The sequence below is a fragment of the Halyomorpha halys genome, unplaced genomic scaffold (genome assembly GCF_000696795.3).
Source record: "Halyomorpha halys isolate HHAL.00 unplaced genomic scaffold, Hhal_1.1 Scaffold58.1, whole genome shotgun sequence".
NCBI lineage: Eukaryota > Metazoa > Arthropoda > Insecta > Hemiptera > Pentatomidae > Halyomorpha > Halyomorpha halys.
Window position 1 is genome coordinate 280,800 of NW_027110919.1, and position 25,017 is coordinate 305,816.

At 28.2% G+C, this 25,017-nt stretch overlaps 2 protein-coding genes across 3 annotated transcripts in view; one reads left to right on the plus strand and one right to left on the minus strand.

Annotated features, from left to right (window-relative positions):
- LOC106692513 (neuropeptide CCHamide-1) overlaps positions 1 to 11,893 on the plus strand; it is a 110,690-nt gene extending 98,797 nt beyond the window's left edge. Inside the window, exons 4-6 of one of the 2 annotated variants that reach the window (XM_014438491.2) lie at positions 6,585 to 6,711; positions 10,502 to 10,583; positions 11,673 to 11,893. In XM_014438491.2, coding sequence (XP_014293977.1) covers positions 6,585 to 6,711; positions 10,502 to 10,583; positions 11,673 to 11,720 — 257 coding nt within the window. In that variant the 3' untranslated portion in view covers positions 11,721 to 11,893. The remainder of the gene's footprint in view (positions 1 to 6,584; positions 6,712 to 10,501; positions 10,584 to 11,672) is intronic. The other variant, XM_014438492.3, reaches the window with a different exon arrangement.
- Positions 11,894 to 12,029: 136 nt separating this feature from the next.
- Positions 12,030 to 25,017, minus strand: part of chp (chaoptin) — a 13,727-nt gene continuing 739 nt past the window's right edge. The window contains exons 2-19 of the mRNA XM_014438490.3: positions 21,624 to 21,885; positions 21,386 to 21,556; positions 19,656 to 19,923; positions 19,343 to 19,535; positions 19,099 to 19,257; positions 18,423 to 18,580; positions 18,129 to 18,348; positions 16,302 to 16,523; positions 15,931 to 16,227; positions 15,661 to 15,771; positions 15,363 to 15,581; positions 14,239 to 14,523; positions 13,731 to 13,913; positions 13,387 to 13,656; positions 13,179 to 13,304; positions 12,990 to 13,103; positions 12,674 to 12,909; positions 12,030 to 12,554 (exon numbers count right to left, since the gene is read on the minus strand). Of these exons, the coding sequence (XP_014293976.1) occupies positions 12,326 to 12,554; positions 12,674 to 12,909; positions 12,990 to 13,103; positions 13,179 to 13,304; positions 13,387 to 13,656; positions 13,731 to 13,913; positions 14,239 to 14,523; positions 15,363 to 15,581; positions 15,661 to 15,771; positions 15,931 to 16,227; positions 16,302 to 16,523; positions 18,129 to 18,348; positions 18,423 to 18,580; positions 19,099 to 19,257; positions 19,343 to 19,535; positions 19,656 to 19,923; positions 21,386 to 21,556; positions 21,624 to 21,885 (3,723 nt within the window). The 3' untranslated portion in view covers positions 12,030 to 12,325. The remainder of the gene's footprint in view (positions 12,555 to 12,673; positions 12,910 to 12,989; positions 13,104 to 13,178; positions 13,305 to 13,386; positions 13,657 to 13,730; positions 13,914 to 14,238; positions 14,524 to 15,362; positions 15,582 to 15,660; positions 15,772 to 15,930; positions 16,228 to 16,301; positions 16,524 to 18,128; positions 18,349 to 18,422; positions 18,581 to 19,098; positions 19,258 to 19,342; positions 19,536 to 19,655; positions 19,924 to 21,385; positions 21,557 to 21,623; positions 21,886 to 25,017) is intronic.

Sequence of the window (25,017 nt, forward strand, 5' to 3'; positions counted from 1 at the left end):
GTCGTTTCAGTGGACTGGCAATATTGGTATGTTGGAGGCGGCAGATTTTTGATCAGGTGAGAATGCGCGAGGATAGTATGGCCTATTCTTAAGTGGGTTAGAGCAACTTCCTTCCTGCGGCAGTTGCAATAGGATGTCCATGGTTCACATATAATTTACTAATGGTTTACTACTCTGGGGATATTTTCAACTGATACATTTTAAGCTGGTTACATTCCTAGTCACGTGGAACGATTATTCAACACAAAGTTTTTATTTTTTTATACATGCTTTAGTTAAAACTAAGGATAACTTCGCCATTTTGGTTTTGTAGAACGTAGTGAACACTTTTTTTATTAAATAAAGTGTAAATATTTCAGAGATTTATTTTAAATTTTTGTAATAATGTAAGAAAAATGTTTAAGCTACTTACTGTTGGGCGGAAAGTCGGTAAAATTAATGTGCAATAAAATTTAGTACAACTATCGTCGTTTTAAATTTAATTATAGAACTTCTTGTTCTTCTAAACTGTCAATTTATTCCTGAAAATAAAAAAAATAGTTCACCGATTAAAAAAATAAATAAAAAACGAATTTCGTTTAACTGGTCTGTTATTCCTACACACAGTATCTTTCCCTTGGCTCGTAGTCAAAATCACGATATTAATCATGACTCTAATTTTTTATATCAAGATAAATATTTGGTTTTCTGCAATATCGTAGCATCATTGACATTAATTATGATAAATAGTAATAATGCTTTATTTAACACTTAATTTGTACCTGTTACAACAAGTCACGGACATTCACAATCATTAAATTTTAATATTCTTTTGATGAGTCAAACATAGTACCCAAAAGCACCTCTTTCCGAAATCAACTCGAGGGCCGAAATTCAGAAAAGCAGATCCATCATCCACCATCAAGTTAGTCCCCTACTTGTACTGATAGGTGTGTCAGCTGCAGCCATTTCTCTTTTCAGTCTATAGGTATGTCTGTGCAGTTTATGGTGAAAAATAGAAAGTCTATACGTGTTTGATATATTGTTGATAGGTATTAGTCAATATGTATAGTTTTTTTTAATTTACTTATCGATTTTGAAAGTGTTTAGCAAAATAATGATATAAAATATTTATTTAGTCGAGTGTGGAGAAAATTATATTAATTTTTTTTTTTAAATTTCCTCCATCCATCAACAATTGGATGGAGATAAATGGAGAACTCTCCTTACTTTAGTCATATTATTGTGAATTTTAACAAATCAGACAACACTAGTGTACCATTAGAATTTGAATTTTAGCCTGAGTAGAGAAAAATGTGTTATTTTAAAATAAGTAAAATAGAAGAGAGCAATTTGAGTATACCTGAAGACGTGACGGTGGCCCCAAAATGTTGTAATTAATTAATGATTTCTGAAGGAAAGTAAACCAAGAAGATAATTTTCACTACACCTTACTAAATAATATATAAAATTTTCCAGTCATTTAACCCCATTCATAATATACTTTTTTAAATATTCCCTAAATATTGAAACAAAATATTTTCGAAGTTTTAAATATGTTTGTTCAAATATAAATTATATTTTAAACATATTTCATGGAAAAATTATCACTCAAGTCAGCCTTCATTATCGTTATGATTATGCAATCTATGATATTTTCCTGCACATTTTACAACAACCCTATGATACAGACTTTTCAACTAATTATATATTTCTAGTATTGCTTTTAATTTCCGTTGTAATAATTACAAGCCGTCAAAGCGAATATTATAATAGCCATGAAAATTCACATTTAACCTTTTTTCTTAAATAATTTAAATTAAGCAACCCCAGAGTGGTGAGTTCGAAACCAGGTTACGCTCAATAATAGCACAAAGCAGTTTTACCCCAATTTTTTATTACTTTAATGAAAACTACACAAACTCATAAACAACATAAAAATTAAAAAATAAAGTTTTCCATTTAAAAAATAAGTGTCAAATTCTATTCCGGGACATGCCTCTGAAGGGATATACATGAACCGGTTGTATAGGAGGATGAAAGCATACACACCATGAATACTGGCTAACTATCCGATTGCTCCAATTACAACCATTCAATTGCCCTTTGATTTTCTCACTGGCCGATTGGAATACGAAAATAAGACAGCCGACAAGTCTTGGTCATCAACATGAAGTAAACTATAATAGGCCTTTTGTGGGGATAAAGTTTTTTTTTTTTTATTACAATCTATTTTGACATTCCCTAAGGATATAAATATAGATAAAGTAAATACTCAATTATGATCATAACAGAACTTTGGTTCCAGTCAGATCAGGAAATTGGATGTTATTTATCAATTGAATTGTAAAAATGATATAATCTTATGACTATACTTTTATTTTCGTAACCTCCTTTATTTTTATATTTGGTTAATACATACATGCATATTACATGATATATGTATATCAGTGAGATATTTCCTTATGACTATACATATCGAACAAATCAAAAAAAAAAAAAATTAAAAAACAGAATTAGACAGCATGAGAGTAAAAAAAAATAATAAAAGAACAGAATTAGACAGCACGAGAGTTAAAAAAAAAAAAATTGTTGATATAATTCTGACTTCAAAAAAACTAAAATAATTAGAACAGTAAATAATAATTACGAACGTAAAACAATAGAATCAATTTATGTTAACAAAATTTAAAATTTTATTGTAGGAAGATAGTCCGGATGGCAGTCAATAAAGGTATCTAAATAGTAAAAGAAAACTATTCATTGTTAACCAAGGTTTTGCCATCCACTTCCACGTATACATTTTGGGCCAACCTTCATCTGTATCTTTCGTATTTTTTTTAAAAAAGGGTTTAATATAAATAAAAACTTCTTTAAAAAAAATGTAAGGAAATTTCTTACTGTTTTAATTTCTACAGAAATTAAAGATTTACAAGAGTACTAAAAAAAACAACATATTTTTTCTTTACAAGATTAACATAATTAGGTAGGTAGGTTAATGATTACATCTAGGTACATTAATTAATGATAAATGTACCTAGATGTAACCTAAAGGAAGTGCTTGTAAATATAAATTAAAAAATATATTTAAGAATAAATGTAATGGACTTTTTCACTATATATATTTCTTATTCATATTACATATCTATATAATATAATACATATTTTTTTTTACTTTGATTTTGTCATAGAGAAATTTATTCCTGTATTCTGAATAAAGATAATAAACAAATATGAAGTGTAGGAGACATGTTTTGTATTTAGAGAAAACTAGACTGTATTGTAAGGGAATATTGCATTTTTTTAGCGTTAGCTACTGCACTCAACTGCCAATCCAGCACAAAGGAATATTCTAGAATAGTACAGCTTTAAGAATGAGAAGGTTGACTCACATTATAATATTTCAGGAAAAAAAAGAAACAATAATAATCAAAGAGATCTTACATCTTTTAGCAAGAACTTTCCTCTAAGAGTACTTTTCTGTAATATTGTGACAAAAATAACAGCAACAGACAGAGAATATTTATTAGAAATTCCTGATTTCCACATTTATCAGTAAAGGAAATAAAAGTAACCTATATCGCTCTTATTAGTTTTTGATTTAATTCGGGGTTATTTTAAAAATTGTATAAAGAAAATTAATTCATTATTCTAAGACTATCACAGCAGTTTTATTAGTGATCGTATATTACTTTAAAGCGGATTATTACTATTAGGGTCATATTATAAATATTACCTTTTTTAAATATTATTTACCTAAGTAAATAAAAGTAGTCGAGATACAAAAATACGTTGACTATTGTTTTTTTTTTGTATTTCTATTTTACAGTACACACCATTAACTTATTCAATATTTTAATTTTAAAGGCAAGAATATATCACCAATTTTAATTTATAAACAATTCTATCTTTCGGCTTTCTTGTCATCTTCAGGAAAAAAAATTGCATTTGCATAATCCAACACAGACTATAAAGCTGAGCAGGTTATAAAAAGGTTATCAAAATTTTATATTGATAATTTATATTATTGATTATAACTTTATATTGTATAATTTACTTTGTCAAATGTAAATTATTTGGGTTAAAAATTTAATTAATATTATCCTAGAAGTTTAGTTTATTAATAATATTTACATGAGGTATATTTATGCCATTCATATACCAGCAGACAACTTTCAATATGACAGCCCTAGTTTCAATACAATATAGTTTTCTCTAAATACAAAACATGTTTCCTACACTCCATATTTGTTTATTATCTTTATTCACAATTCAGGAATAAAGTTCTCTATGACAAAATCAAAGTAAAAAAATATGTACTATATTATATACGTGTATATTATTATATGTTATATTATGTACATGTAACATGAATAAGAAATATGTATAGTGAAAAATTCCAATACATATATTCTTGAATATATTTTTTTATTTATATTTACGGGTACTTCTTCCTTTAGGTTGGCATTTATCATTAATTAATGTACCTAGATGTAATCATTAACATGCCGTAATTAAGTACCTAATTATGTTAATCTTGTAAAGAATTTTCTTTTACAATAAATAAAAATACCTAAATACTCGTTTAAATAAGCTTTACTATGAATCGTTTAGTACCTTTTCATGTTTTAAGTTATAATGAACATTTTTTTTTACAGTCCATGATTTAAGTACGATTAAATAAAGATAAATATTTTTATTGATAAAAGCTATTACCTCTCGTATGATTGTTAAACCGCTCGCTTTATACATTAGTTTGGTTCCCAATTTTTTTTTTCTTATGAGTTTGTTGAAAATAATGCTCCAAAAATGGCCCTGGCACATGACATGAAGGGGAAAGAGGTTAGACATCAGGCCCAGAGGCAGAATTTTGAAACTTGTTAATTACCTTTGAGAACAAAGGGTGCACCTTGAACATATCTCAGCGGGAGGGATGCCATATTTTTGAAACACGACAGCTAACGCCAAAACAAGGATGCTTTTCTAATAAAACCTTCCCAACTTTCATAAACGTTCGGTGATTTATAGTTGAAATAAAGTGATAAATCTGAGTTTCGTGCTGGTATTAATTCAAAAAAAATTTAGGTATAAAAACTACGGAAAATTACGAAAACTATAGTACCAAAATTTAAGAAAATAACCAGACGTGCTTTTGTAATAAAATATGTGTGAGGGAATCGTCAATATTTAATCAGCACAAGTTGAATGTAAAACCTAAAAACAGTTTTAAATCTTTGGAAGTAGATAATCAGAAATAACTATTTAAACAAAATAATAATAACAGTGACGAATTGTTAAAAAATGTTTGCCGATCACATAGGTTAGTGTATCTTCATCATTATTTTAATCTCTTTGTTTTATAACCTCTTATTCTCTTTGATGAAAATTAAATTTCTTGAAAATTATCATTAAACATTTATCATTTGATAATAAAATCTATGTGACGAGGCGTTTTGTAAATACATCGTTTCCAGAAACTTACTTTCTATCTTAGGTAGGTGAACGTAGAGGACAAAATTTGGTAAAATTGAGGCTACACCCCAACTTTCCTCTGTATTTGTGCTAAATCGGACCAGCCGTTTTGTAGCATGTGTAAGTGAAAATTTATTCACAGAGTAAAACTCAAAAGCTAAGATTCCAGCTGGTCAAAGTTTTCATTCTTCTGAGCAAATCAAATAATGTAAAATAAATCATTTTAATATATTTTATTTATTGAGTCGAACAAATAAGGTGTAATTTGCATTGTTAAAATTAAATTGTAAGGTATGAACCAAATGATGTTTAAAAAAATTTTAACGATATTTTATTTTTACAAAACTCCTGTTGACTTGTTGAATAAGGTGGGCGATATACCCTATTTTCCTTTAGAAAGAAACTGAAGCCAAAAAGAGGGAAATTGCTCTCAGACTTTATGTTTACGTAAAGTTTAATAATTATATCCACCATTGTAATCTAAACTGAAACAGATGGCAACCACTGATTTGCTTCTACACATCCCCTACTCCTCTGCCATGCCCCCAGGAGTTCATAATAAGTTCTGCCTTTTTTGACACTAAAATCAAATTTAGTGAATTATATTATTTAAGATTTTCGGCTTGATAATAATATATAATGTATATATATCAATGTTTATATTCTTATTTATGTATTTTAGGTGCCTATAATTAAATAAATAATATTATAATATTTAATAATAATATAAGGGGGTTAAAATCAGAGTGTTAAGATATTTTCCACAACAAAACTAGGTCCAAGAACTTAGAAAAACTAAACTGTTGAAAAAAAAAAAGTGAACTAATAATATGTCACAACCTTATATATTACATATATGTAAAATATTACGTATTGCCTTGCACCATTTTCAGATTTTAAAAATTGTTCAAAGCATAAATAAAATTTAGTCAATGTTACTTCTCAATTAACTGTAATCAAAACATCAATATTCTATTGGTTGATATTGATCGCAATAATTTAAGTAAAATTACCAATATTTCAAAATAAAGATTAATGCACTAACAGAACTCTGACTCTAATTCCCTCATATCTTTATTGAATACTTCATTAATTATTAAATGTTTCATTTGATAATGATCTCTTTTTTACAGCACATGGCAAAAGAAGTGGAGATTTACAACCAGCACAATTTATTGTACCCAAAGCAAACAGTCTCTCGGACAGGCAGGCTCGTCTAACAGAATATTTACTCTCTCTTTCACAACTTCAACAGCAAAAGTAATATAAAAAATATTTTCATTTTTTTTTTAATAAAAAAAGATTAATATTTTGCTTTAATTGTAGATTTCAACAATTATATCATAAGTACATATATAAACTAATATATATTTTTTATAAACTATTCCGCGTAAATCTTGCCTCTGGGGCAGAAAAGTAAAAAATATAAAGCAAAAATAATTTTTTTAATGACTAGTTAACGAAATGTTCCTCAACTTTAAGCAAATGTACGTTCAATAATTTGCAAAATTCTTAAGCGATTGTTTTATAAACGGCTATTGGTAGAAACTGGTGCAAAATAATACAATATATAGAAGGCAAATCAATTTTAAAATTTACTAATGTAGTGATAAAGTAATAATTAGTGTTACTTTGGGAAAAACTTTTTTCTACAAAATAGGCAAATTTTTATTTAAAATTAGGAATGTTTTCCTGTTCGTGTAAAAACTTAAGCTTTTAAAATAAAGTTTTTTGTTTGTTCTAAGTGTCCATGTCTCAACTTCTCACACTGCTCAAATCCTCGCATATGGCAAGGAAATTTATAAAAGTTTCATTCCAACGCAGTTTCAACAGACATGATCTTGGAATAAATATCTTCAATGGTCACACTTCGCACCATATGTGGCGATAAGTCCAATAAATTATTTCGATGCATTCCGTCTGGAAGTCGATCTAAGCTAGTTTGAAGCGTTTCTTAGATTTCCCTTTGTAATCTAGATTTTTAGCCCTGATGGTTCTTCTGAAATTATTATAATATTAAATTATTATAATAAATTTCAAATATGTAGACGTTCCGGTGTCAATTAATGGTAGTAAGTTGTCAGACAAGAAGATTTTATGACTTCGAAACATGGTCCGTCCGAGCCATAAAGTATTTACTTTTGTTTTCAGACTGAACATTTCAGGCATGTATGAACTAAAAAAGGGAGTTAGCTAAAATCTTGTGATATCCCGAATCCCCCTTCACCCCGGTATTCTCCAATTGTGTTGAGTCAGCACTCAACTGTTGTAAAATAATGAACCCGATTATTGAAGGGAATTTTTACACGAACAGAAAAACATTTCTAATTTTTAATAATAATGGAACATATTGGGATATATAATTCAAAAATTAACTAAAGATCATTATAGATTTTTTCGAAAACATTATTTGAACATCACACTGTGAAAAAAAATTTCTGTATTTAATATTTTTTAGAGACTCGCCGATATATCAAACCTTTTTAAATACGAAATTTACCATCAAATACGATATGCATGTATTAACAAACTTCGGAATAACTGGATAAAAGTTGTATGAGCCAAGTAACAGCAAACTAATCATAAAAATCAAACTTGGTTGATAATAATTTTTTTGTTATTACTACAAACCAAAATGATGTAAAAATTAAAATTAAAAAATTCCCTTTGTAACTAGTCATATTGCATTGAATGAACAGAATTGATTGGACAAATGTTCAAAATAGAAATATAATTGCAGATTACAATGAGAATTAGATTCAAGATAATTGCTGATATTAACAAGCATTTCTCAGAGTGATTTAATCACGATTTTCCTGCTTGTGAAATGGATAAGAACCATTATCTAAATTTGGTGCTATATAGATATCAAATTTTTGTGAAAATTAAAGAGGAGTAATTAGTTTTTTGTCAATTTATAGCCTTCAGATTAGTCTGATCCTTGATAATTTTTTGGAACAGGCACACACTTAATATTATAGTTTTATATGATATCGATTTTTAAAAAAGCCTTTTGTTTTAAATAAGTACAATAAAGTTATAAAACAAAATAGAGCGCATAATTACTTTATTAATTTTAATATAAAATATTATTTAGCAATAGTTAGTCTTAACCTTTTGATCATAAAGATTTCAAACATATAAATATATTTTTAAAGCTTAGAAATAAACCTTTCTTGCATAAAAATACTTGAAACATTTTATTTTTTCAGTATGTCTTTTATGATACAACGTAATATCCAATGTGATAAGCACATTGTCTGTCAACAAGTTATATAAACACTCATCATATGTTTAATAAGGATATGAAGAAAGTAACAGAGGCTTTTAGTACTATTTTTTAAAATATTCCATGTCATCAAGAAAAAAATACAAAGGAAAAATGCCAAACTGGCAAGTAGAGACTTGCTATATCAACTCCTCTTTCATTTTAATTTGAGAGTTATTTGAGGATCTCAAGCTGATTGCTAAGGAAATGAGACTTTCGCTAAAATATCTCGTGGTTGCATGTAAATGATAATGGTTGGACCCTTAAAAAGTTATTAGATAGCCTAATTTTTCTAAGCTATTAGATAAAGCATTGTCGTTTAAGTTACAGAAAATATTAATATATGACATCGATTAGCATAGGTAACAAATATTAATAGTACAAAAGAGTAATGCTTTTATTAATATAATTATAATTATTAACTGTTAATATATTATAATTATTTATTAATATAACTATAATTAATATTCTTCTATTAATAATAAATCATATATATTAATTATCCTTTATTCAATTGTTAAGTCTATTATATGAAAATAGAAAGATGATTGTAACTAAGTAATAAGGTGGCCTAGTAATCATTGAAGTCAATTGACAACCCAATATTATCAAACTATATTGGATTTCCAGAGGTAAAATTGCATCTATTATAGCATATAGAAAAATAAAGACACACAAGTTCTATAATTGTTCGGGATCTTTGGCTGACCAACCAAAGAGAGGGGATCCCTTTTGTACTGAATAGGTACATAATAAAGTTTAAGGATGTGGGATTTATGAGAGAGCCAGGAACTGGTCCTCCTCCCAACTCAGAGGATAAGGTTGGAGTCCATATATGAACTAATTTATTTTATGTTGTACTGCAGTAAATTAAATTAATTGAGATGAACTGGAATGTTACTACAAATTTATCACATCAATCAATATCTCCTGGATTTTCTTCTTGTTCTGGAAATGACACATTACCATGTTGATGCAGTACAGAAGGGCAAGTAGAAATAAATAAATGGAGAAATACTGGAAACAAACTGTTTTAAGTTGCCTGACTGTTGTACTATTACTTACATATGTTAGAAAATTAATTTGAATGTATTATACTATTCCCATATTAATTATCCATTTAGTTTTTTTAATGAAGATTTGAGCTAATTTATTTTTCTTAATTAGGATATACCTATTATATTTCACTGAATCTAATGCCCTCATGGGTGCAGTGTTTGAAACAAAATTTGTTATTTCTTTACATATGAAAACACATGTTAGTGATAATGATTATTGAAATAAATATCAAGACATCCTTCTTGTGGAATTTAGGGAGGGTTTTATAAATAAAGACAAGAGTGTGTTCACTAATGGGTGCCATGACAGACTGTCCTAGAACCAAGCAGCATGCCTGTTGCTTTGTTTCCAGCAGTATCATAGTGTCGCCATCTACCATTTTATTTACAATCCAAAATAATCAAACCTATTTTCTACAACAATCTTGACACGAAACAGAAGCATTTTGATGGCCAATCTTAGGTCAGGGAGGAGACATGCTGGCTGAAAGGTAGTAGGTACACATGACAAGAAATATTCAGTTCCAACATCTTCAGAGGAATGAGTTTGTTGTTAAAGCCTCTTATCATGACAGTCAACTGTCATATAAATACCCCCTTCAACAAATACAGTAAAGACCTTTCATATATTAATCTAATATAGGTTTTGTTATTTTATTTATTAATTTTTAAAGATATTGAAACCTGTAAACAACAATAGCTAATGATTTGATTATATTTCCAGAAACCCTGAAGATGCAGTAGATGATACTGGAAGGGAAGAGGTCATATTGATGGAACAGCCCCTCAGACTGTATCAAATCCTTGTGAGTACCAAACTACAATACATCACCATTAAGAAAAAACAAAAATATTATGTTTTATAATGTAACTACATTATAAAACGGAAATTTAATACAGCTAGAATTGAAAATTTTGTTATACAAATTCTGATATGGAATAGATAAATTGTGCATTAGAAATGTATTATTGATTTTTAATGGATGAGTTACCTCATAATTGTTAATAATACATAAATAATAAAAATATGGTGATAAAGTTTTAGGTTTAAATGGTACAATGGTAAGTTAGGCATGCATTGTCTATTTTAAATTGTATCAATTTTTGTTGCAATGTGAAATTATAATTATAGTTATATGCTTATATGATTATATAATTATATATTATGCTGTAGCTGATTAAACTTGGTTTTTAAATGAAGTACAGTCAATGATTACTTGAGTTTGAGCTGGCAATTTAAGAAACAAAACAACAATATAGCCTTCATTTCATTCTGCAGAAAATTAACAATAATCATCAGGTTTTCTTTTTTTATTCATTAAATATTTTTTCCATAAAAAAAAGAAAAGAATGATAAGAGGGTATGGGTTGAGGTAGAAAAGGACCACAAAATAGTAAACAAATATTTGAGGAGATAGATAGGGAAACAAAAATAAGCCAAAATTATTATTTTATTTGTGCTGACGTTTCAGTATAAATTTCAGTTCTTCATCAGAGTTAATTGTGTGCAGATATTATGCTATAAGTGGCAGTTTTCTTATAGAGTAATGTTTTATTATGTGTTGATTTGTAATGCAAAATGCACACACACTCAGCCCCGAGTTGGGTAAAACATATGGTAATTTATGATAATCTATTTTAAATGGCAATAGAAATTAATTTCTACCTTAAGTAAGGTGGTAACTGAAAATTTTGTGATGTGCCCTCTGCACCAGATTTTTTTTTTTGTCTAATTCAATTTGACAGGTGTTTATAAGATATTAATGGATTCAAACAGTATAGGATGTTCAATTTAACAAATTACTGATTGTACTTATTTTCCATTATAGAAATCTATATATAGGTAAATTAGTAATTTAGAAAAAATTATTAATTCTGGTTTTATTTTATTTCAGGATCAACTGCCAAGAAGTTATGAAGGCAAAAGCTCTATCAATAATTGAAGAAAGACATGAACTGAGGGACAATGTCAAATTTTAACTTAAGATTTTTTGTTTCATTTTGCTGTTTGTTTTTTTCCTTCTTTTTCCCATTTTTAATGTTTAGGTGTTGTAAAAATAAATAAATGTACCAGCATTAAAGCATTTGAAAATACAGATTTGTCAGATAACAATAAATTATTTATTCATAGTGCAATCGAAAGTTATTTAACCCTTTTCCAAATTGGAAGATGAACAAATAATTACACAAAAAAGGAATTGGCAAGAGAAAAACATGTTAAAAAAGAACTGAGAATTAAGAATGTAATTTAGTATAATTAAGGACTAGTTACATATATTAACAATAACAATAAATTATGATATTTCTTAAGGAATACATGTCTTTAGTGCAACAAACATACACATTTGTATATATTTCTAATAATGTAGACATATAAACCTTATTTTATTAACTCTTTTTCACAATGTAACTAGAGAAGAAATGGCAGTAAAATTGTTAGAAGTACAGAAAAATATAAAAAATCATCAGATGATAGTCAATTATAATTATTTGACAATTAATTAAGATTTCTTTCTGAAAACAGAAAATATTCTAAATCTCACTACATTCATGAAAGTATAACACTTTTTAGTAGTAAAATTATCAAAGAAAAACTTATGCAAAACCAAGTTGGATAGATAATACTGCTTCGGCTCCACCCACATTCAAGATCGGTCTTTAAAACATCAAGAAAAGATTTATTTCCTTTATTGCTACACTTGGTTTGCCGAATGTCTTCCACTGTATGATCCCTGAAGTAGACTTGTCTTCTTTTTCTTTGCCATGTTTCAACCCACCTAAAAAATATGCCATAATATAAGAATTGTTACAGTAATTATATATAAAATATTATTTGAGGGTTAACTCTCATTACATGTAAGTCAAATAATTTTAGGTTATTTGATTTGAAACTAACCCAAGCTGGCAATCACAAGTCCACTGATTACCCTGCATGAAAAGATCGATCAGAAATGTTTTACCAGGCCGATTAGCTGCACCAGCATTGGAAGGGTTTGAAAGTGTTTTTAAGCTGTTATTGTAGACATCAATGCTGATATTTCTAACATGGGTCAAAGATGAAAATAAGTTAGCAGGAAGGTTTTCGACACTTGTATTCCTTAATGTCAATATAACACTTGGTTGCCAAAGCCCCTGTAATAGGAAAAATGATTTCTGATATGTTTCACTGAACACAAAAAATTTCAGTACTGAAAAAATTTAAATTTATTTACTTTCAGGAGAAAATCAGGAAGAGATTTAATTTCTTTTCCAGTAAAAGCTATGTGCCTGACTTTTTTTGGTAAAGAACCTTTTAGTTCTTGATCAAGATTTCCCGATCCTTTTGACTATAAAAAAAAAAAGAGATAAATATTAGTGAATATAAAGTTAAAATGGTAAGAGCCATATTAAGTTACTAGAACCTCAATATGGAGATATCTCAGTCCTTTGTTTTCCTTTGACCATTGAGGAATATTAAAATTTTTTAAATCTTTGTAGTTGCTAACATGTAGAGATTGTAAACCCAGCAAGCTGGTCAGTCCTTCCTCCTGTAAAACAATTGTACTTATTAGTTATGAAATTATTCTATTCATAGCTCAAAAACTATTATTTCCATTTCAGCTTACTTACGTCAAATTCAGTTAATAATAAATGACGAATATCCAGGTCATAAATGTTAGGAAATTCATTAAAGCTGGTATTACTAATAACAGTTATTTCATTACCAGCCATGTATAATGCTTTTAGCTGAGGGAATTGTGGTATACTCTGTAAATTATTGTACGATAAATCTAGATATTTAAGGTTTGTCAAATTTGCAGCAAGATCTGGAGGCAAATATGTTATCAGATTATAGGCAAGACTTAAGGTTTTCAAAGATGGCAAAGGTAAGGGTGGAACCTGAAAATTGATTAAAATTAAGAAATGGATATCTGAAATTGACAATAATAAATATTTATGAACAAAATACATACATAGCTTATAGAAGCATTAGTTAGATCAAGATGTTCCAACGTATCTTCAAGGCCAAGGAAGTCCTTTCCACCAATGTGAATAAAATTGTGAGCAAGGCTAAGTCTTGATAGGCTAGACAGTTGAGAGAGAGAACTACCAATATCTGTCAATTTATTTGAAGACAGATCCAAAACACGCAAATTCTGAAAGAAAAAATATATAAGTCTCTTGTTTATTTATACAAATAAATTAAAATTATTTAGCAATGTGTTGTCATAACTTAGTTTTGGGAGTGTAATGAGATCTACCTTGAAGTTGCCACCGCATACTAACCAAGGTGGGAGTGCCAAGATTCATTTCATCATTTTTTAAAATTTTAGATGTGATGTAATTTAATAAAATAAATAATCGATCATAAAATCATATAAAATTAAGTTTTATTTGTGATGTAATTTCATAACATAAATAATCTATTATAAAAGTACATAGAATTAATGAATTTTAGACATATGCTCAGCTTTTAGATACCTCAAATCTAGAAAATACATCGGCCCCGGGAAGACTAATGATTCTGTTCTGGCCAAGATGGAGTTCAATTAAATTAGCAGCTGCCATTGGGGAAAAGCTAGAGAGTGGTGCTCTAGTAAGGTCATTGTGAGAAATGTCAACTGACATGAGGCTAGGAGGTGACATCATTGCATCCATGATTGTGTACAAATGGTTGTGTGATAAGTCAACCCTTTTCAATGAATTCAATGAGAGAAATAAATCATCTGGTATGTCCTTCAATTTGTTATGAGATAATAGTACAACCTAAGCAATGAAAAGATAAAATAAATATTATGAGTTAAATTTACATTGCAACAATTATTTCAAGTTTGTACAAAAAAATCTTCTATATTCAATTACATTCTTACCAAAATGGAAAATATTAAGTACTAAGTAAATTTACTGAACTAATATTAATATAATAAAGTTCATATAAATTAGTTTATTTGTTTCATTATTGGCCTTCAGGCCAAAAATTAAAACACGATAGTGCTTAATTCATTCATTTACCTTGGACGTTTCCGGGGATACTGCGTCCCCTTCTTCAGCCTCTACAATTTATTTATTTTTTAAATAAGCTTTTCAATTTCACAATACCATGCAATCCATTAATTTAATTTCATTAATAATTACATATAAAATAGTTTAAAATGAAATTAACTGATTGTATGCTGTTAATATTAAATTATAGATGCAGAAGAGGGAGACACATTATTCCCAAAACTTTAAAGATAAAAATACATTATGTTTTAATTTTTGAGCTGAAGGCAGGATAGAAGAATAAAAAAAAATTAATTATATAAATTTTATTAGATGAATTATATGATATCTCTGATACATCACTTATTATTACTGGATCATGAAAATTTCTATTGATTTTTTATTTTAATACTAATCATGTACACCCAATAGAAACCAGTACATTGCTATAATTATATTATGAAAATTTATTGGATTACCAAAAAGTTTTTATTTAGTAATAAAGTAAGAATAAAAAAAATCTATTAAAATTAAATTCATTAATTTTAATGCACAATATTTGTGCACATAAAGTCATATAAATATGAAGCTGAAAAAATCATCTTAATTCAAAATGGTCTCACCTGTAAAGTACGAGCACTCCTCAGTGCATCAAATTCAATTTCTGTAAGAGAATTGTAACTAAGATCAAGCAACTGCAAAAGATGCATTTCTGGTAAAAAGTCTCTAGAAGCATTTTCCAATGAGTTGTGGGATAAATATAAATGTGTTAGCGTATGTTGAACAGGCAGCAGGTAATTTTTATCAATAAAGGTAATATTGTTGTGAGAGAAATCTAATATCTGCAATTCACAATAAAACATAAAATAAATATTGGTGATCGGGATGAAAACATTATGAAATAATTGTTTAGGCTCTTACCTTTATAGAAGTATAAACATTATCACGACCATTAATATAAGTGGCATTTGGTGTCAATAGTTTTATCATATTGTAGCTAACATTAACTGTTAATGACGACAAAGTACCAACCTAAAATAATTAATATTTTTAATTTTTGTTACTCTTAAATTACTTTTGTAGTTTATCAATATTGGTTTTTATTACAAAAACCTGATGCTTCGGTAACATGAATTAAAAATGCTAAACTGTTTCAAAGCTTAAAAAAAAACAAAGAAAAAATAAGAATACCTGATCAAGACTGGCAAAGTTGAATGAACTGAGAGAGTTGAATGCCAAGTCCAAGTAAGTAAGACAAGGTAAATTTTGGAATGTTTCTGCATTCAGAGTTGTCATTTTATTTCCACGGAGAGAAAGTGTAGTTAAGTCTATCAAGTTAGCAAAAGCCCCAGGATCAATATTAACAATTTCATTGTCACCAACATTTATATCCATCAGATTATCAAGATCAGAGAAACTACCCATAAGTATTTTAGTAATTTTGTTGAATGACAAGTTAATTTCCATTAATTGATAATGGGCACTACCCTTTAAAAAAAAATGGAACATTATCATTACATATTTTCATTCATATCAAAATTATAGAGTAAGCTAAAAATTACCTTAAATAAATTTTTGTTTAAACTTTCTATTTTGTTATCATGGGCATGGAGAATTTGAAGGTTAGAAAGATAACTTAAATCATTTGGTAACTTTGACAGATAATTGTGGTTAAGTTTAAGTACTTTGAGAGAACTGAGTGGTTTGAATAAACCTGTTGGTAAAGCTGAAACTCCACTAGAGAAACAATGCATTAATACTAAGGTTTCCAAAGAATGTCCCAACTAAAAATAAAGGAACATTTTATAGATATATATAAGAAATACATGATCACATAACTGTACTTTATTCTACACTGAAATGCAATTTGTTACTGTGAAACTTCTAAATAACAGACACCTAAAGGGAAATTGATTTTGTCTGTTATACGGCAATATACAGTAAGAAGGGATAAATTAAAAAACAAGAATTATAAATATGTGTATTTAATTTCCAGTATAAACTTTTCAGGTTAGATAATATTTAAAATTAAGATTGATTATACTAAATTTACTTTCTTAAACTATTGATTGTGACTAATTAATGAAGGAAGATGTGTTGTTGAATTTAGGAAGGGTTTTATAAATAAAATTTGTGTGAATAAAAATGTGTTCTCACTAATAGACTCCACGACTGAGTGATCTAGCCTCAAGGAACATCAGGCTATCCCATACCAGAGCTGTTTCGCCATCTACCGTTTTATTTTACAAACAAAATAATAAAACATATTTTCTACAACAAGATGTTCAGAGTGATAGTAAAAAAAGGGTTACTCAAAATAATACAAAAACTATTTATTTTACACCAATGTTTTGCCCCACCTTGCAGGGCTTCGTGAGGGCTAAATAAAAAAAATATACAAACATCATAAAGTATGACAGAATTGTAATAATAAAAAGTAATATAATAAAATTATATAAACCTTACAAAAAAGGGAAGTTACATAAAAATGAATGAAGTGAATTAAAAGAATATGAATTAAAATGAATAGAATAAATATTAGTAGCAAATACAATAATAAATAATAGAATTGAAAGTGTACCACTAGAGTAATAATTAGTGAAAAATTAATTAATAAAAGTAATAACAAATGTGGTAAAAAAAAAAGAAAAGAAGAATGAGGAAATAAATAAGGTTTAAATAATAAATTTAATAAAAGTTTAAATTAATAAGTATGGTGAAATTACAAAAGAATCAAGATAATGTATAAGTGTAAGAAAATGGATAAATAAATGAGTGATATATGAGGATGCTAACCTGAGACATGACTGATAGAAAATAACGTAGAAACCAAAATTTGAAAGGAGGGGCATTGGTGGCTAATAATGGGAAAAGATATGCCATAATGTATAAACATGGAATAGGATAGAGAATGAATGATTTATCAAATGATGTATTACATATTAAAAAACAAAAATTTGTCCACTTCCTTTAGATTTATTTTAATATAAAATATGATTTCTAAATAATTTACATTTTTCTGTAATTCGAAACAAGAATTAATTTGTGATTAAATAATATATATATACAAAAGAGATGTTATTTAATATAAATTTTTGTTAATACTCTAATGTATTAGGCAAAAAATAGTATTATATACTTATAATTTATTCTTAAAAATAAATTACCCACAAAATTAGTTCTAGAATCATAAGTTTTTATATCCATCCAGAGTAGAGAGGTTCGGTTACAGAGGGATTAAAATGCATTAAATATGTGCCTTATAGGCTGGGACCTCAGAAAAATTGTCTGTGAAGAGAGGGTTCCACTATAGAGAGGTGCCAGTTAAGAGAAGTTTCACTATATTATTTTTTTATATTGTCCCTCAAATCAGTTCATATTATATTTACCTCCATAAATGCTAGAGGATCAATCTTTTCAATTTTGTTGTCAGTGAGATCCAAAGTCTTAATACCTCTAGTTTCGAGGAATATATTTGGTTGAAGGGATGTAATACCACTCTCATGAGCAATGAATGTTTCAAGTTCAATTGAAAATGACTTCAAGTCATTTACTGAAAGGCCTCCCAGTTGAGAATTTATTATAACCAAATTTTGAAGATGAGATAACCTACATAGTATTAATACAGACTTAAGTTTTAATGAAGAAAAAAGTTATGAAATAAAACATAAAAACATAATTACTTGGGTATCTTGCTTAAATTGATTTGTTTCTTTTGCTTTCCATTTATAACAAGACTTGATAAGTGCATTCCTTCAAATGGTGATTCAGGCATTAGCAACCAGTCAACTTCATGAAAATGAGTATCATCTAAATGAAGTTTTTGAAGAGCCATAAACCTCTGTTTAAATATTTAAAAAAAATAATAATAAAGTCAAGGAATAAAATATTTAAAATTAATGTCTAACCAAAACAAAGACAAAAATTCAATCTTAAATGGATTATATATACATAGTTGACCAAATAACTTAAGTATAAGAATATGGTCAGGGTAGCGGTCAAAAAGAAGAAATAGTTTTTAGTTAAAAACTATTTCTTCTTTTTGACCATAACCAACTTCTTATACTGAATTGATTAGTTCCCTCTAACATTTCTTGTTGAGTCAAATTAGGGAAAACAATAAAAATAAAATAGATCTAATAAACCTCTTTTTTCAAGTTATCAACAGTTGATCTATACAAGTAAGGGAAAGATGTACCAAAAAGTAGATTTTTAACTTGGGTATTAAAATAATATCTATTATTAAAAATGTTAGTAATTCATGATAAATAAATTTTAGCAAAGATTTTTTTGTAAAAAGCAATATACTTATACTGAATTAGAAACATTTTAATTAAAAATTGAAGAAATAGCACTTACATTGAAGGAAAAATATGAAACATTTGCCAAGTTATTGTCAGAAAGATCTAAAATCTGTAAAGTATTTTCAAGGCCATTGAATGCTTCAGGGTCAATATCTTGAAGTTGGCACTGGGAAAGGTCCAAATCCTGAATTTTACATCCTAGAAATGCATTATCCTAAAAAAAAAAAAAAAAAATTAAATGTGATGAATCAGGAATTTGGAATCACATATGCCTAATGAATAACATCTCACAAATGTACCTCAATAGTTTTTAATGGGTTAGCTTTAAATGATGTTTTATTCGCAACATCAAAGTTAGCCATTGCATTAGAACCCAGTTCTGTGATTTCATTGTATTCCAGTAAAAGCGAATCCAAATTCAGTTTTATTCCGGTAATCCCTTGGTCAACTTTACTAACATGGTTATAATTTAAATTAAGTACATGCAATGACCTACAAAATTAATTTAAAAAGAATTAAATAAATAATAAACTTTTAAATATATATTTTGTAATTAGTATATTTGTAAGCTGTACATTTGTTTGACGTAAATTTAAAATTAATAATAGAAACCTTATATTTGCTAACTGCTTATAGGGAATGTTATCAAATAAATTATCAGCTAAATTGAGCTCCCTCAATTTGGGTGGTGCTGGCGTAAATACTGCAGGATCTAATGAGGAAATTGAGTTGCCTTTTAAATCTAAAACTTCAAGTGACTGCAAACCAGAAAATATTCCTGAAGGCAAGACAGTAAGTTTGTTGTTAGAAAGTATCAATGTTTGTAAGGATGCAGAGACTCCACGTAATTGCTCAGTATTTATATTGGATATTTCATTGCCTGAAAATAAAAACACATTAAACCTAAAATTAAACACTTGAAATATATTAATAAATGTTTATATTTTACTACTCAACCATCCAGAGGATCAGTGGGGTCTCAGGGACCCACAAGACTCAAACACCAGTCGTATAACATGTATACTAATCCCCAGAAGTTCTTTTCCAGCCAGTGCCTTCTTATGAACTAGTTCACTTGCGGAATCTTAAGTGACTATATTTATTGTTCTCCCGTTATAAGACTTTGTGTTTCCTGAGACTCTACTTGTCAATCCATTTAAAAGTGTAAGTGTGTTCATATCAAAATCCGTTTTTACTTGTTTTCAGTATGAGATATATATTTCCAATGAGCATTTTCTATTCAACATTGGATATTGCAACAATAAATGCCTTAATCATATGAAAAAGTAAAAACCACTAAATAGCAGCAGGAACTTCAGGTGAATATTTATACATTGTTTATACAACTTGATAAAAAATCATATTAAAAAGAAAATTTATAAAAATCACATACCAAAAAATGTAGCTATTATCAGTAAGGCTGTTTACATTTTTATTCTCTTACCTAAATTTTCTCAATTTTTTTTTTCAATATTAATTATTATTATAATAATAACTGTATGAAATTGCTTTTTGTAACTCTTTACACTTTACATAGAAGTCATTACTAAGGCAAACAAATTTTCCCAAAGAACCATCCTGTCTATTCGTGTGACTTATTTTTACCATTACACTGTTAATGGAGTGAAGTGGGTACTGTTTACTTATATGAAAACCCAATTATGGAGCATGATTTCTGACCAAAACACCTCCTTGCATAACCTTTGGTCAAGAAATAGTACTTCCTAGCAAGGTACTGAACCCAAGAACCTTCATGGGTTGTAGTAGTACAGGTTTTTATTTTCTGATTTTATGACTTAATATTATATAAGGTGTGTATTAATTTAAATAATTAAATTCTGCTTTTGATAAAAACAACTGTTAATAACAAGTTTTCATTGATTTCCAAGGTCATTTCTTAAATCCAATCATTATAAATTAAAATAGGCAATGGGTAAATTTCATGGCTGTGATGATTCTACAGAAATACATCCTCGTTCAAACTGTAATACTTGGTACCTCATAAAAATCTGTACACTATTTAAAAAAAATATATATATATTAACGCTGAATTCTAGAGACATCTTATAAGGATTCTCAAATTCAGAAAAATTATAGAGGTAACCTACAAAATTATGAGTGAAATGTTTAGATGTCTCCAAAATATTGCATTTTTTTTTTTAAAGTATAAAATCGTATTGTTTATTCGTATTTTTGGAGTTACAAGATATCACAGCTTAAGTGATGACATACATGCGATATTTCAACAGAAAAATAATAATAACTTCACTGAACACCAGTAAAAAAAGCAAAAAGATATTAAACTTTATCATTAAATGCATAACTGTAAAAAATTATCTAACCATCAAGATTTAATGTTTTTAATCTGTAAAGATGCCTCACTGCATTTCCTGGAATACTGGAAAGCTTGCAATCAACTATATGTAGTTCCCATAGTGATCTTTCCAATCCTGCAAGACTTTCTTCATGTAAGGAATATATCGGATTATTTTCCAATATTAGTTTATAAAGTCCTGAAAATGATAATTTCTATGAACATTCAGTTGATAAAAGATTTCCTAAAATATAAAAATCACCAACCTGTTCCTTGAAAAAGTCTGGGTGGAAGGTAATCCAATCTATTATTAATTAATGATAGGGTAAATATCTTAGTGGTATTGAATGGAGAAAGGTGGATCAGAGCATTATGGCACTGAACTTGGCCCCAGTTAGGATATGAAGATGTGCAGGTACATTGTGCATCAAACTGGCAGATAGTTGCTGAAGAGTAAGCAATCCAAAACATCACAAAAATACTTAGGACCATTATCACATAACCAGCATGGAGGAAACATTCTAATTTCTGGAAAAATTATAATTACAACTATATAATAATAATATTGCAATAATTTTATATTTATAATATAATTAGTAACATCAACCACAAAGCTCTATCCATCATCGGTACAAATAGTTCATTTTCCTCTCTTAAAAATATCAATAAACAATCTAGTAATAAAATTAAAATCAGGATGTAATAAACAAACTAATATTATTCAAGTTGAACAATCTGTGGGAAAAGATGAACAATATTTCAGACCTATTCTACCTATTTGTGAATTTTGTCATCTAATATGAATTTAGTCTTCACTAAAAATTTTCTTCTTGAATTAATGATTTAAGAAAGTGAGACGTAACAAATTATCAACTTAAATGATACACATAAATTCCTAATTTGAATATTAAATATTGAAGAGTAAATTATGCTATCTATATTAATCATTCATCCTATTGTTTATTAATTTGTAAATTAATAACAAAAGTTTATAAATATCTTTACGGTAGTTCGGTAGTTGTTTGATACTTACGGACGCCTTTAATAAAAAAAAAGGCTAGTGAATAAAACATTTTTTACAAACAATTATGTAATCGATAAATTTGGGATTTAAATGTAATCGTTGCAACCATCCCTCTATTGAGTTATAACAGTCAGTTATGTAATATAAATAAATATGCATTCGTTGTTCACGGTCTTACTGAAACCACTTTATGCTCCCCTAGTGGACTGCACACTCAACTTTGAGAATCGCTAGGTTAGAGGAAAAATATCTGCCAACTGAGAGCAGTTGTTGACCACATCATTTTTATGCGTATCAATTGGTTAACAAACAGTGCTTATCAAGTACTGAACTTAAAATCCTTAAATAGTTCAGGAGGGATAGGCTTCTTTTCACTGATAGTCAGTTTGAAAGTTCCCAGTTCAGGCTGGATCTTTTCTGACAGATAACTGAACTCATGGGATATAGCAAATGAATAAAAATACTTATTATTGATAAGTTCTATGTATATTGAACATAAACTATTAATTTTGGTTGGTTGAAAATGAAAGACAAAAAAAAGAAAAGGATCAATCGTAATTCAGTTCTGCATCAACCACTAACGGTGAACAAGTGATAATACCAATAAAACATGCTCTGAATATTTTGACAGGTAAATGATCCCATCATTTATTTTATGTTTAATTATCTAAAGATAATCAATCATCAGAATATTAATATGTATCGAGGTATTAATATTATAAAAGTCTGCCACATGTCATGTCATAGCTATGCCAGGTATGTCAATAAAGGGCACTTTGCAGGTGGCTAAGGGGCACAGGTGAAAGGGTCCTTACTGAACAAATCTATTAAAAACAGGTACTGCCTGCTGGATTTGTCAGTAGGCAGGTCAATTACAAACAATACTTGTACCAAACACTTTTCTAAATGCACCACCACCCATTAACGTATTTTTCTTAGGTGTGGCTGATGATAGCTAATGGGAAATAAGGTTCCAAAAAGGTAATGCCTCTACGAACAAGACCAGGATAAAAGGGCGTTAAAGAGAGGAGCAGAAGCAGCAGAAGTAAGAAGACGGGCTAGAGAAGAGCATGGACTTGGAGAAGTCCTAAGAAGGGCTCTTCAGAAATGGAACTCCATGGCTTAGACGACACCAATGGCTACGACAGCACTCATGGCAAAGACACATCCACAGCATGAATCATCCAAAGCAGAAGCTATTAAGAAATATAGATAAGATAGGTAACAATTCATAATGTAATTCAATATTTTATGGCTAACCAATTTTCTGAATCACTTCAATCATTTTAATAACATCTTTGTAAATAAATACTTATCAATTAATAAATTAACTTCTTTTTGGATAATTGCCTTCAGCGATTATCCTGGCATCCGGACTAAATCCTGAGACAGTACATAGCAATATGTTAATCAACAAAAAATGTCAGAGTATTGATTTGAAGTAAGGTTTTATCAATCATGATTCTTTTATTGTATTTCAAATTGTTAATAATGCAGTGGCTAACTAACAGATTGTCTGTTATTACTGTTTAAATAAAAATGAGGCATGAAGACATATTTGATGTTATTGCTTTCAACATGTATTAGATTTTAATAATAATGTATCACATCTTATCATTAGGAATCATTTTCTCCATGAGCATACTTAGTTTTTACCAAGTGTGGACCTGCCATTCCAATGCATGAGGGGAAAAGAGGAGAACTATAACCATCTCCAAGCATGAATGTAACTCAAGAAAGAGTACTTTGTTATCTAAAACCCTTCAGAGGTTGTAGTTACTGTAAATTCACTTATATAAAGTCATTTTATTTATACAGGGATTTATAGAGCTCACAAAATGTGACTAGCTATAACCAAAAATATTATTTATCATATAATGTAAAAATTATTTGAAACAAACTTTTAAGACTAAAATATAGAAACTCTAAACCATTGTAATCAGAATTTAATATAATAATAAATTTCCTAAATTGACTTACAAATTAAAATTTTTATGCAGAGTAATCATTTGATGATCTTAATGCCATTATTTTCATCATACATCAAATTTGCTGGTTATAATATTTTTTTTATAAATGTGATAATAATTGTTATTTTAATTTCCTGTTTTAAATATATCCCATTCTAATCTGAAGCAGTTTCAACTTGTTGAATCAAATGGCCATACAATTTGAATTCACAAAGTTGCAAAACATAATTAAATTAGGTTTTCATTACTTAATTTTTAAAATTGTAAAGATGTTTCTCCAATACTTTCTCCATTTTAAAAGATCACGCACAAAGTAATAATAATAAAAATAAAATAACACGCTGACACTCATAATACTAATAGTGTATTACTAAATTATTTTACTAATAAAAAATAAATTTTTTAGTAGTAAAAAGGCATATGTTGAATGAAATACAGGAAAAGATACCAGCTCTGACCTTTAACACTGCTAATGAGAGGACTTAATTACTACAGAACTAGAAATTCTCATGTTTACAGCTAGGTCTTATGTTGTTTTAAGGATTAAACTCTAGTACTAAATTATCTGTTTGATTAAATAATTTATTAATTTAATAATAATATATTTATTTCAGTAAACAAATTCAAACAATAGTGGTGAGTACAAAATTTAAATGATAAATCCTT